General features: G+C 38.8%; 1 protein-coding gene across 1 annotated transcript in view; it reads right to left on the bottom strand.

Annotated features, from left to right (window-relative positions):
* LOC133549121 (coiled-coil domain-containing protein 136-like) overlaps positions 1-12,293 on the bottom strand; it is a 98,774-nt gene that overhangs the window by 2,162 nt on the left and 84,319 nt on the right. Inside the window, exon 9 of the mRNA XM_061894261.1 lies at positions 7,210-7,322. Within this exon, the coding sequence (XP_061750245.1) occupies positions 7,210-7,322 (113 nt within the window). The remainder of the gene's footprint in view (positions 1-7,209; positions 7,323-12,293) is intronic.

Consider the following 12,293-nt stretch of genomic DNA (forward strand, 5'->3'; position numbering starts at 1 on the left):
TCTCACACTATTATTTTAGATCCACTATGGACTGGACTCTCACGCTATTATGTTAGATCCACTATGGACTGGACTCTCACGCTATTATGTTAAATCCACTATGGACTGGACTCCCACTATTATGTTAGATCCACTATGGACTGGACTCTCACAATATTATGTTAGATCCACAATGGAGTGTTCTCTCACAATATTATGTTACTAGGTTTTTGGTGGTGAACTTTTAGCACTTAAATGACAGCTAGAATGCTAAAACGTAACTTAAAACATTGCCTTTATTGTTATTGTTTGGCCGCAATTTAACGCTTAAACTGATTATCATTATTATTATTTAAGTCAATGTTGAAATTTTAAATGTCAATAAAGCAAGCATGCCTGGTAAAAAAACCTCAAGCATGACATAAAGTCCACTTTGCAAAAATGCGCTAGCTCGATGCTAACTCACATTGTATTTTCTATAGACATGCTACTGATTAAAATGAGCAATATTACATGGCGATTTTAACACCTCAAAATTTGGTAATGGAAAGTCCAACTAAGATGCACGTTACAATCAAACAGCTGGTGTATACTAAGTACAATACTTACAGTAAAAACACTTTCTAGGACTCAACATAAGATTAGTTTTTTCTTAATGGCAAAGAGTAGTTTTGATGGTAAAAAGTTTTGTAAATACAAACAAATTAGAAGTTAAAGGACTGTGTCCATATGTTGTCCCTGTCCAAAACCAAAATATTGTGAGTTGTGCGCCACTGTAAACTACAACATTGTGCCCAAGTCCCCCCCCCCCCCCTCCCCCCTTCGGGCATGGATAACGTCATTCCGATTTTGATATTACTAGCCAAATTTGTGTACCGTATTTTCTGGACCATAGGGCGCACTGCCGATGAATGGTCTATTTTGGATCTTTTTCTCGTATATAAGGCGCACCGGATTATAAGGCGCATTAAAGGAATATATTATTATACTTTTTTTCAAAATGTAAAAGACTTCCTTGTGGTCTACATAACATGTAACGGTGGTTCTTTGCTCAAAATGTTGCCTAGATGATGTTTTACAGATCATCTTCACAGTCGCTTCCGGATGCGCCGTTTTGTGGGCGGGTTTTATTTACGTGGCTCACCTTCGGCATCGTCTTCTCCCGGTCGTCTTTGTTGTAGCGGTGTAGCGTGCAAGGATGGGAGTGGAAGAAGTTTCGAAAATGGCGCTAATTGTTTCAATGACATTCAGACTTTACGACAATCACTAACGGAGTCAGCATCTCCTCATCCGGAAACGACAACACCCCGTGAAAAACCATCCAACCGGAACTCTAATAACGAAAGCTCCTTGGGTGAATAATATAAACTCACTACACCGGTATGTTTTTGCATTTTCATGGCGAGTTTACTGACAGATATAAGTAAGAACTTTACACTACTTTATATTAGAAATGTCAACAGCGGAGGATGAATGTCCCATAATAAGAAGATAGAGAAAAAGAAGAAGCTTATCAACTACGGTGTCAACACGGACTACAAAGGTGGACGCAATTTTTTCAGGATTATGCAGATCCCAAACACAGATCAGCAGGCACCAGAAGTTAAGAAAAGTTATTTTTGCATAATATCGTGAAACAAAACGCCAGATAATATGTCTTACTTTATACACACGCTATAATAATACTCCTATGTTGAAGCACATCAAGCGGTGCGGCTTCATAGCTCACCAAAGTGGTACCAAAACATTTTGATATATTTTTGAGCTCCGTGTGTAATTTTCTATATTTACATTGGAACATATAAAATGTTGGTATTGTTTACTTGAGATATAACGCCGGAAACGTGTCCCGCAAAAAAAAGTCCAACCGGAACTCTATAATAACCAAACTTCCTTGGGTGAGTAATGTAAACTCACTACACCGGTATGTTTTAGCGCTTTCATAACGAGTTTACTGACAGAAATAAGTAAGAACTTTTCACAACTTTATATTAGAAATGGCAACAGCGGAGGATGAATGTCCCATAACAAGAAAATAGAGAAAAAGGAGAAGCTTATCGACTACGGAGGCAGACGCAATTTTTCAGGATTTATGCAGATCCCAAATACAGATCAGCATGCACTAAAAGTTAATAAAAGTTGCTTTTGCATAATATGGCGAAACAAAACACCAGATAATGTGTCTTACTTTATACACACACCATAATAATACTCCTATGTTGAAGCACATCAAGCGGTGCGGCTTCATCGCTAACCAAAGTCGTACTAAAACATTTCGATATATTTTTGAGCTCCGTGTGTAATTTTCTATATTTTCATTGGAACATATAAAATGTTGGTGTTGTTTACTTGAGATATATCGCCGGAAACGTGTCCCGCAAAAAAACGTCCAACCGGAACTCTATAATAACCAAACTTCCTTGGGTGAATTATGTTTAACTCACTACACCGGTATGTTTTAGCGCTTTCATAACGAGTTTACTGACAGAAATAAGTAAGAACTTTTCACAACTTTATATTAGAAATGGCAACAGCGGAGGATGAATTTCCCATAACAAGAAAATAGAGAAAAAGTAGAAGCTTATCGACTACGGAGGCAGACGCAATTTTTCAGGATTAATGCAGATCCCAAATACAGATCAGCATGCACCAGAAAGTAAGAAAAGTTGCTTTTGCATAACATTGCGAATGAAAACGCCAGATAACATGTCTTACTTTATACACACACCATAAAAATACTCCTATGTTGAAGCACATCAAGCGGTGCAGCTTCATAGCTCACCAAAGTGGTACTAAAATATTTTGATATATTTTTGAGCACCACGTGTAATTTTCTATATTTTTAATGGAACATTTAAAATGCTGGTGTTGTTTACTTGAGTTATAACGCTGGAAATGTGTCCCGCGAAAAAACCTCCGACCGTAACTCTCTAATAACTAAAGTTCCTTGGGTGAATAATGTAAACTCACTACACCGGTATGTTTTAGCGCTTTCATAGCTAGTTTACTGACAGATATAAGTAAGAACTTTTCACAATTTTATATTAGAAATGGCAACAGCGGAGGATGAATGTCCCATAACAAGAAAATAGAGAAAAAGAAGAAGCTTATCGACTATGGAGGCAGACGCAATTTTTCAGGATTCATGCAGATCCCAAATACAGATCAGCAGGCACTAGAAGTTAATAAAAGTTGCTTTTGCATAACATTGCGAATGAAAACGCCAGATAATATGTCTTACTTTATACACACACCATAATAATACTCCTATGTTGAAGCACATCAAGCGGTGCGGCTTCATAGCTCACCAAAGTCGTACTAAAACATTTTGATGTATTTTTGAGCTCTGTGTGTAATTTTCTATATTTTCATTGGAGCATATAAAATGTTGGTGTTGTTTACTTGAGATATAACGCCGGAAACGTGTCCCACAAAAAAAAGTCCAACCGGAACTTTATAATAACCAAACTTCCTTGGGTGAATAATGTAAACTCACTACACCGGTATGTTTTAGCGCTTTCATAACGAGTTTACTGACAGAAATAAGTAAGAACTTTTCACAACTTTATATTAGAAATGGCAACTGCGGAGGATGAATGTCCCATAACAAAAAAATAGAGAAAAAGAAGAAGCTTATCGACTACGGAGGCAGACACAATTTTTCAGGATTTATGCAGATCCCAAATACAGATCAGCAGGCACCAGAAGTTAATAATAGTTGCTTTTGCATAACATTGTGAATGAAAACACCGGATAATATGTCTTACTTTATACACACACCATAAAAATACTCCGATGTTGAAGCACATCAAGCGGTGCGGCTTCATAGCTCACCAAAGTCGTACTAAAACATTTTGATGTATTTTTGAGCTCCGTGTGTAATTTTCTATATTTTCATTGGAACATATAAAATGTTGGTGTTGTTTACTTGAGATATAACGCCGGGAATGTGTCCCGCAAAAAACCGTCCAACCGGAACTCTATAATAACCAAAGTTCCTTGGGTGAACTATGTAAACTCACTACACCGGTATGTTTTAGCGTATGTTTTAGCGCTTTCATGGCGAGTTTACTGACGGATATAAGTAAGAACTTTTCACAACATTATATTAGAAATGGCAACAGCGGAGGATGAATGTCCCATAACAAGAAAATAGAGAAAAAGAAGAAGCTTATCGATTACGGACGCAATTTTTCAGGATTTATGCAGATCGCAAACACAGATCAGCATGCACCAGAAATTAAGAAAAGTTGCTTTTGCATAACATTGTGAATGAAAACACCAGATAATATGTCTTACTTTATACACACACCATTATAATACTCCTACGTTGAAGCACATCAAGCGGTGCGGCTTCATAGCTCACCAAAGTCGTACTAAAACATTTTGATATATTTTTTTAGCTCCGTATGTAATTTTCTATATTTTTATTGGAACATATAAAATGTTGGTGTTGTTTACTTGAGATATAACGCCGGAAATGTGTCCCGCAAAAAAACGTCCAACCGGAACTCTATAATAACCAAAGTTCCTTGGGTGAATAATGTAAACTCACTACACCGGTATGTTTTAGCGCTTTCATGGCGAGTTTACTGACAGATATAAGTAAGAACTTTTCACTACTTTATATTTGAAATGGCAACAGCGGAGGATGAATTTCCCATAACAAGAAAATAGAGAAAAAGAAGAAGCTTATCGACTACGGAGGCAGACACAATTTTTCAGGATTTATGCAGATCCCAAATACAGATCAGCAGGCACCAGAAGTTAAGAAAAGTTGCTTTTACCTAATATTGTGGAAAAAACGGCAGATAATATGTCTTACTTTATACACACCCCATAATAATACTCCTATGTTGAAGCACATCAAGCGGTGCGGCTTCATAGCTCACCAAAGTCGTACTAAAATATTTTGATATATTTTTGAGCACCACGTGTAATTTTCTATATTTTTAATGGAACATTTAAAATGCTTGTGTTGTTTACTTGAGATATAACGCCGGAAACGTGTCCCGCGAAAAAAAGTCCAACCGGAACCAAATAATAACTAAAGTTCCTTGGGTGAATAATGTAAACTCACTATACCGGTATGTTTTAGCGCTTTCATAACGAGTTTACTGACAGAAATAAGTAAGAACTTTACATTAATTTATATTAGAAATGGCAACAGCGGAGGATGAATGTCCCATAACAAGAAGATAGAGAAAAAAAAGAAGCTTATCGACTACGGTGTCGGCACGGCGGACGCGCGCAATTTTTCAGTATTCATGCAGATCCCAAAAACAGATCGGCAGGCACCAGAAGGTAATATCGCGACCCAAAAACCCAGATAATGTCTTACCTTATACACACACCATAAAAATACTCCTATGTTGAACTACATCAAAGGGTACGCGTATCTCTCATGTTTGACTGCCATCTACTGGTCACACTTATCATTACACCATGTACAAAATGTAATTGCTTCGAAGTGGGTAAGCTCAAACAAAGGTATTCCTTACATTCGGCGCACAAAAAGGATTTTAAGTGTGCCTTGTAGTCCTGAAAATACGGTACTTTATTTTTTTTGTCTGTCTTAACATTTGTATGCAGACTACAAACTGACAAGGCCGATCCCTGATTATCAGCACGTCCTGTAAAAAAAAAAAATCAATACGATTCTGGCTTTGAGATGGAAGAGATTGTGTTGTGCTTTGACAAACTGCCCACCCGGGTCCTTGTCCTGCTTCCTTTTAGACCCCCTTCCCCCTGGCAGATAGAGTCAGATACACACTAAACCAGGGGGTCACCAACGCGGTGCCCGCGGGCACCAAGTCGCCCGTAAAAACCAGATAGTCGCCCGTTGGCCTGTTCTAAAAATAGCTCAAATAGCAGCACTTACCAGTGAGCTTCCTCAATTTTTTTAATTGTATTTATTTAATAGCAAGCTGGTCTCGCTCTGCTCGACATTTTTAATTCTAAGAGAGACAAAACTTGAATAGAATTTGAAAATCCAAGAAAATATTTTAAAGACTTGGTCTTCACTTGTTTAAATAAATAAATTTATTTTTTTACTTTGCTTCTTATAACTTTCAGAAAGACAATTTTAGAGAAAAAAATACAACCTTAAAAATGATTTTAGGACTTTTAAACACATACATTTTTATCTTTTAAATTCCTTCCTTTTCTTTCCCAACAATTTAAATCAATGTTCAAGTAATTTTTTATTTATTTTTGATGTAAAAAATAATAAATAGATTTTAATTGAATTCTTCATTTTAGCTTCTGTTTTTTCGACGAAGAATATTTGCGAAATATTTCTTCAAACTTATTATGATTAAAATTACAAAAAAAATAATCTGGCAAATCTAGAAAATCTGTAAAATCAAATTTAAATCTTATTTCAAAGTCTTTTGAATTTTGTTTTAAAATTTTTGTTCTGGAAAATCTAGAAGAATTAATGATTTGTCTTTGTTAGACATATAGCTTGGTCCAATTTGTTATATATTCTAACAAAGTGCAGATTGTATTTTAACCTATTTAAAACATGTCATCAATATTTTAATATTGATCTTAATCTGGAAAAATTACTAAAGATGTTCCATAAATTCTTTTTTAAATTTTTTCAAAAAAGTTCGAATTAGCTAGTTTTTTCTCTTCATTTTTTTCAGTTGAATTTTGAATTTTAAAGAGTCGAAATTGAAGTTAAACTATGTTTCAATATTTAATTTTCATTTTTTTCATGTTTTGTCCTTTTTTAAACCGTTCAATTAAGTGGGGTTTTTTTCATCATTTATTCTCTAATTAAAAAATTCCGTAAAAGGGAAAAAAATGTATGACGGAATGACAGACAGAAATACCCATTTTTTAAATATATATATAGATTTATTTATTAAAGGTAAATTGAGCAAATTGGCTATATCTGGCAGTGTGTATCAAACTGGTAGCCCTTCGCATTAATCAGTGCCCAAGAAGTAGCTCTTGGTTTCAAAAAGGTTGGTGACCCCTGCACTAAATAAACACAAAAAAATCTTTTTTTTTTTTACTTTCAGTGGCATGTAACCATGCAATTCAATCCAACCCAAAATGCTTTAAAAATTGCTCGATACCAACGGTGGTGTTAAAAAAAAAAAAGGAAATTTCCTTCGGGATCCGAAAAAAAAGGCCGATGCTTTAAAAAGGGTCATTGCATGGTACAGTACCCCTGGAAGCAAACCTTGTCGTCTGCGTGGATTTAAGCTCCGCCCATACCTTGCTCTCTGGGACGCCAGCTCCGACAACCAGCACCAGACCACAGCCACTATTACAATCACTCCTATGAAGGGGATGGAGAGAACAGGGTGCTCAGACGGATGGATGAATCTCTAAAGGGGGGGAGAATAAAAACAAAACACAAAGACCATGGGGATGATGGGAATGAATGGATGGATGCATGAATGAAAGAATGCAAAACATAAATACTAAACAAAACAAAAAAACCCAATAAGCCATTGAAGTTAATCCCAGTCATTGTCATACATTTGTAAAGAACATAATGTCGTAGCTTTCTTAAGTTTCCAATCATTTCTACAACTGTTATTTTTTTTTTTTGGTGATAGAGTAATTGGAGCATATACTTGTTGGTCACAAAAAAAAAAAATCATAAAATTTAGTTATTTTATGAATTTATTACGGGTCGACTGAAAATGTGAGCAAATCTGCTGGGTGGAAATAATGTTGATATTTGGTTGACATCTCACGGACAAAGATGAGACCTTCTGGAGGAAATTTCCGTGGTCAGATGAAACAAAAATGGAGCTGTTTGGCCACAATGCCCATCATGGACTGGAAAAGGTGAGGCCTTTAATCCCAGGAGCATCAGGCCTACCGTCAAGCATGGTGGTGGTAGTATTAAGCCCTGGGCCTGTTTGGCTGCCAATGGAATTGGCAGTTTAGTAGTATTGTTTGTTATTATTATATATACATTGACTATATATATATATACAATAAAATTATTGAACATTACTGCCTCCTACCATCTTGTGTCTGTGCCGCCAACTCCCCTCTGCAAACCATAACATTTACTCTCTGTAAAGCACCAGTTCCATTGGCAGCAAAACAGACCCAGAGCATAATACTACCACCACCGTGCTTGACGGTAGGATTGGTGTTCCTGGGATTAAAGGCCTCACCTTTTCTCCTCCAAACATCCATCCATCCATTTACTACCGCTTATTCCCTTTGGGGTGACGGGGGGCGCTGGAGCCTATCTTAGCTACAATCTGGCGCAAGGCGGGATACACCCTGGACAAGTTGCCACCTCATCGCAGTGCTAATAGTTTAGTAGTATCGTTTGTTATTGTTGTATATACATTGACTATATATATATATATATATATATAATAAATTATTCAATATTACAACCCTCTGGTGTCTGAACCGTCAACTCCCCTCTGCAAACCATAACATTTACTCTCTGTAAAGCACCAGTTCCATCCATCCATTCATTTTTCTACCGCTTATTCCCTTTGGGGTCGCGGGGGGCGCTGGAGCCTATATCAGCTACAATCGGGTGGAAGGCGGGGTACACCCTAGAAAGGCCGCCACCACATCGCAGGGCCAATAGTTTAGTAGTATTGTTTGTTACTATTTTATATATATATATAGTGGCAACTTGTCCAGGGTGTACCCGCCTTCCGCCCGATTGTAGCTGAGATAGGCGCCAGCGCCCCCCGTGACCCCAAAAGGGAATAAGCGGTAGAAAATGGATGGATATATATATATATATATATTTATATATATATATATATAATATATATATATATATATATATATATATATAAATATAAAAAATACAATAATTGAACACTACTGGCCAACACCCTCTGGTGTCTGAGTCGTCAACTCCCCTCTGCAAACCATAACATCGACACTCTGTAAAGCACCAGTTCCATCCATCCATCCATTTCTACTGCTTATTCCCTTTGGGGTCGCGTGGGGCACTGGAGCCTATATCAGCTAACATCGGGCGGAAGGCGGAATGCAGGGCCAATAGTTTAGTAGTATTGTTTGTTATCATTATATCTATATTGACTATATATAAATATATAATAAAATGATTGAACCTTACTGCCCTCTAGTGTCCGAGCCGTCAACTCCCCTCTGCAAACCATAACATTTACTCTCTGTAAAGTACCAGTTCCATTGGCAGCAAAAGAGACCCAGAGTATCATACTACCACCAACATGCTTGACGGTAGGCTTGGTGTTCCTGGGATTAAAGGCCTCACCTTTTCTCCTCCAAACATAATGCTGGGTATTGTGGCCAAACAGCTCCATTTTTGTTTCATCTGACCCCAGAACTTTCGTCCAGAAGTTTGTATCTTTGTCCAGATGATTCATAAAAGAACCAAACTTCATGAATGTTGTTTTGCGACCAACAAGTAGGTGCTCCAATCAATCCATCACAAAAAAAATAAGAGTTGTAGAAATGATTGGAAACTCAAGACAGCCATGACATTATGTTCTATACAGGTGAATGTCAACTTTTGACCACGACTGTATGTCTCCATCCTCATTTCTGTGCTAAAATGCCCCCCTCCCCCCCAAGCTGAGCGGTCATGGACATTCATAGAGTAAAAGGACAGCACGGGTAGACAGTTTGACACAACACAGACGTCTCGTCACAGATGTTGCAGACAAAACACACCTACAGTATGAAACACCCTCGCGCTGCGTTCCAGCGCAAAAGCATCGACCCGTGAACGCATGTGTTCTCGTTAGAGCTGGGCGATATATCGACTTTTTAAGATATACCGATACGCACTTTATTGCAAAAAGTATTTGACCACCTTCCTTGACTCACATATGACCTTGAAGTGCCATCCCATTCCTAACCCATAGGGTTCAATATGACGCGGGTCCACCTTTTGCAGCTATTAACGCTTTAACTCTTCTGGAAAGGCTGTCCACAAGGTCTCAGTCTCCATTCTAATTCATCCCAAAGGTGTTCAGATCAGGACTCTGTGCAGGCCAGTCAAGTTCATCCACACCGGACTCTGTCATCCATGTCATTGCGGACCTCGCTTTTGTGCACTGGTGCACAGTCATTTTTGGAAGAGGAAGGGGCCGGCTACAACCTACTCAGTAGCCTAGTGGTTAGAGATCGGTAGGTTGTGAGTTCAAATCCCGGCCGAGTCATACCAAAGACTATAAAAATGGGACTCATTCCGTTCCTGCTTAGCACTCAGCATCAAAGGTTGCAATTGGGGGTTAAATCACCAAAAATGCTGTCCACTGCTCCCCTCACCTCCCAGGGGGGTGATCAAGGGTGATGCGTCAAATGCAGAGAACAATTTCGCCACACCAAGAGTGTGTGTGACAATCATTGGTACTTTGACTTTAACTTTAACTGTTCCCACAAGGTTGGGAGCATGTAATCGTCCGAAATGTTTTGGTATCCCGGAGCATTCAAAGTTCCTTTCACTGGAACTAACTCCTGTATAACAACCCCACACCACACCATAATTCCTCCTCCACCAAATTTCACACTCGACACCGTTCTCCTGGCAACCTCCAAACCCAGACTGGTCCATCAGATTTCTAGATGGAAAAGCGTGATTCATCACTCCATAGGAGGTGTCTACACTGCTCTAGAGTCCAGTGGCGACATGCTTTACACCACTGCATCCCACACTTTGCATTGGACTTTGTGACGGTTGTCTTAGATGCAGCTGCTCGGCCATGGAAACCCATTCTATGAAGCTCTCTGCGTACTGTACGTGGGCTAATTGGAAGGTCACATGAGGTTTGGAGCTCTGACTGTGCAGAAAGTCTTCGCACTATGCGCTTGACCCCTCTCTGGCAGTTTACGTGGCCTACCGCTTGGTTGCTGTTGTTCCCAAACTCTTCCATTTTCTTACAATAAAGCAGAGAGTTGACTTTGGAATATTTAGGAGTGAGGACTGGATTTGTTGCACAGGTAGCATCCTGTGACAGTTCCACGCTGGAAATCACTGAGAGCGGCCCATTCTTTTACAAATGTTTTGTAGAAACAGTCTCCGTGCCCAAGTCCTTGATTTGATACACCTGATACACCTGCCAGGTGATTAGGAGACCTGATTCTGATCATTTGGATGGGTGGCCAAATATTTAAGGCAATAATAATAATAATAATAATAATAATAATAATAATAATATATTTTATTTGTAAAAAGCACTTTACATTGCGCAAACAACCTCAGAGTGCAACAGTGTAAAAAATAGTAATAATAAAAATAAATAAAATATAAAACTAGAAACAGCCCAAAGGCTACAACCAGCATGCATGTCTATAGAAAGGCTTTTTTTTTAAAAGATGGGTTTTTAAGCCTTTTTTTAAAAGCATCCACAGTCTGAGGTGCCCTCAGGTGGTCAGGGAGAGCGTTCCACAGACTGGGAGCAGCGGAGCAGAAAGCCCGGTCTCCCACTGTTCGAAGCTTTGTCCGTGGAGGTTGGAGGAGGTTAGCCTGTACGGAGCGGAGGTGTCGTGTGGAGGATTTGGGGGTGAGCAGTTCCTTGAGGTAGAGGGGGGCATTTCCATGGAGGCACTGGTGAGTTGAATTCAATCCTGAAGTATTACTTACTTACTTACTTGAGTGTAAGTAAAAACATATCGAGATATACTTTATCGTCCATATCGCCCAGCTCTATTGCAGTTATGTTGCTGTGATGATAGAATATAAATTCAATGATAGCTAACGCTAACTATACAAATTGCTATTATTAGCGAACAGCACCCGAATTTAATGTTACGTGCGTACGTAGTTACGTCATAGCATAATGTGTAAAAATACATTGGAAAGTTAGCGCCCTTTAAACATCGGTATGACTTCTGGTTTCAAAACACGCTACCCATCCAATTGTTACATCACACGCTTATACTCCGTTGCAGTGCAGTCACGTTACGTCTCTGTGTTTGAATCACTCCGTTCCATTTGTTTGTACTTGTTCTGTACGCTACTTTGTGCCATTGCTACGCGGCACCATGTTTTTATACCACAATTCTAATGTCGAACCTCGCACATTTAATACATAATTCAGCTAAATGATGGGGAAAGGGCAGTCCTTTTAGTATTATGACTCAGTGCTACCCACTGTTATTGTTTCGAAACATATACCATCTTAAAATGATTGTGGCAGTGTGGCTCCTCGTTTTGGCAAACAGAGTCAAAGGAATAATGCCTGCGTAACTGTGGTGGCACATTCCTCCGTGCCCTCTTGAAGATGCCATGTTTGTCGTTATCGCGCAGTATGCGCTAAAGCTTCGCTGTCTCTCAGAGATTAGGACGCCGACACGGCGGCGGTCGCGAGGCTCGT

The sequence above is a fragment of the Nerophis ophidion genome, linkage group LG03 (assembly GCF_033978795.1).
Source record: "Nerophis ophidion isolate RoL-2023_Sa linkage group LG03, RoL_Noph_v1.0, whole genome shotgun sequence".
Taxonomy (NCBI): Eukaryota; Metazoa; Chordata; class Actinopteri; order Syngnathiformes; family Syngnathidae; genus Nerophis; species Nerophis ophidion.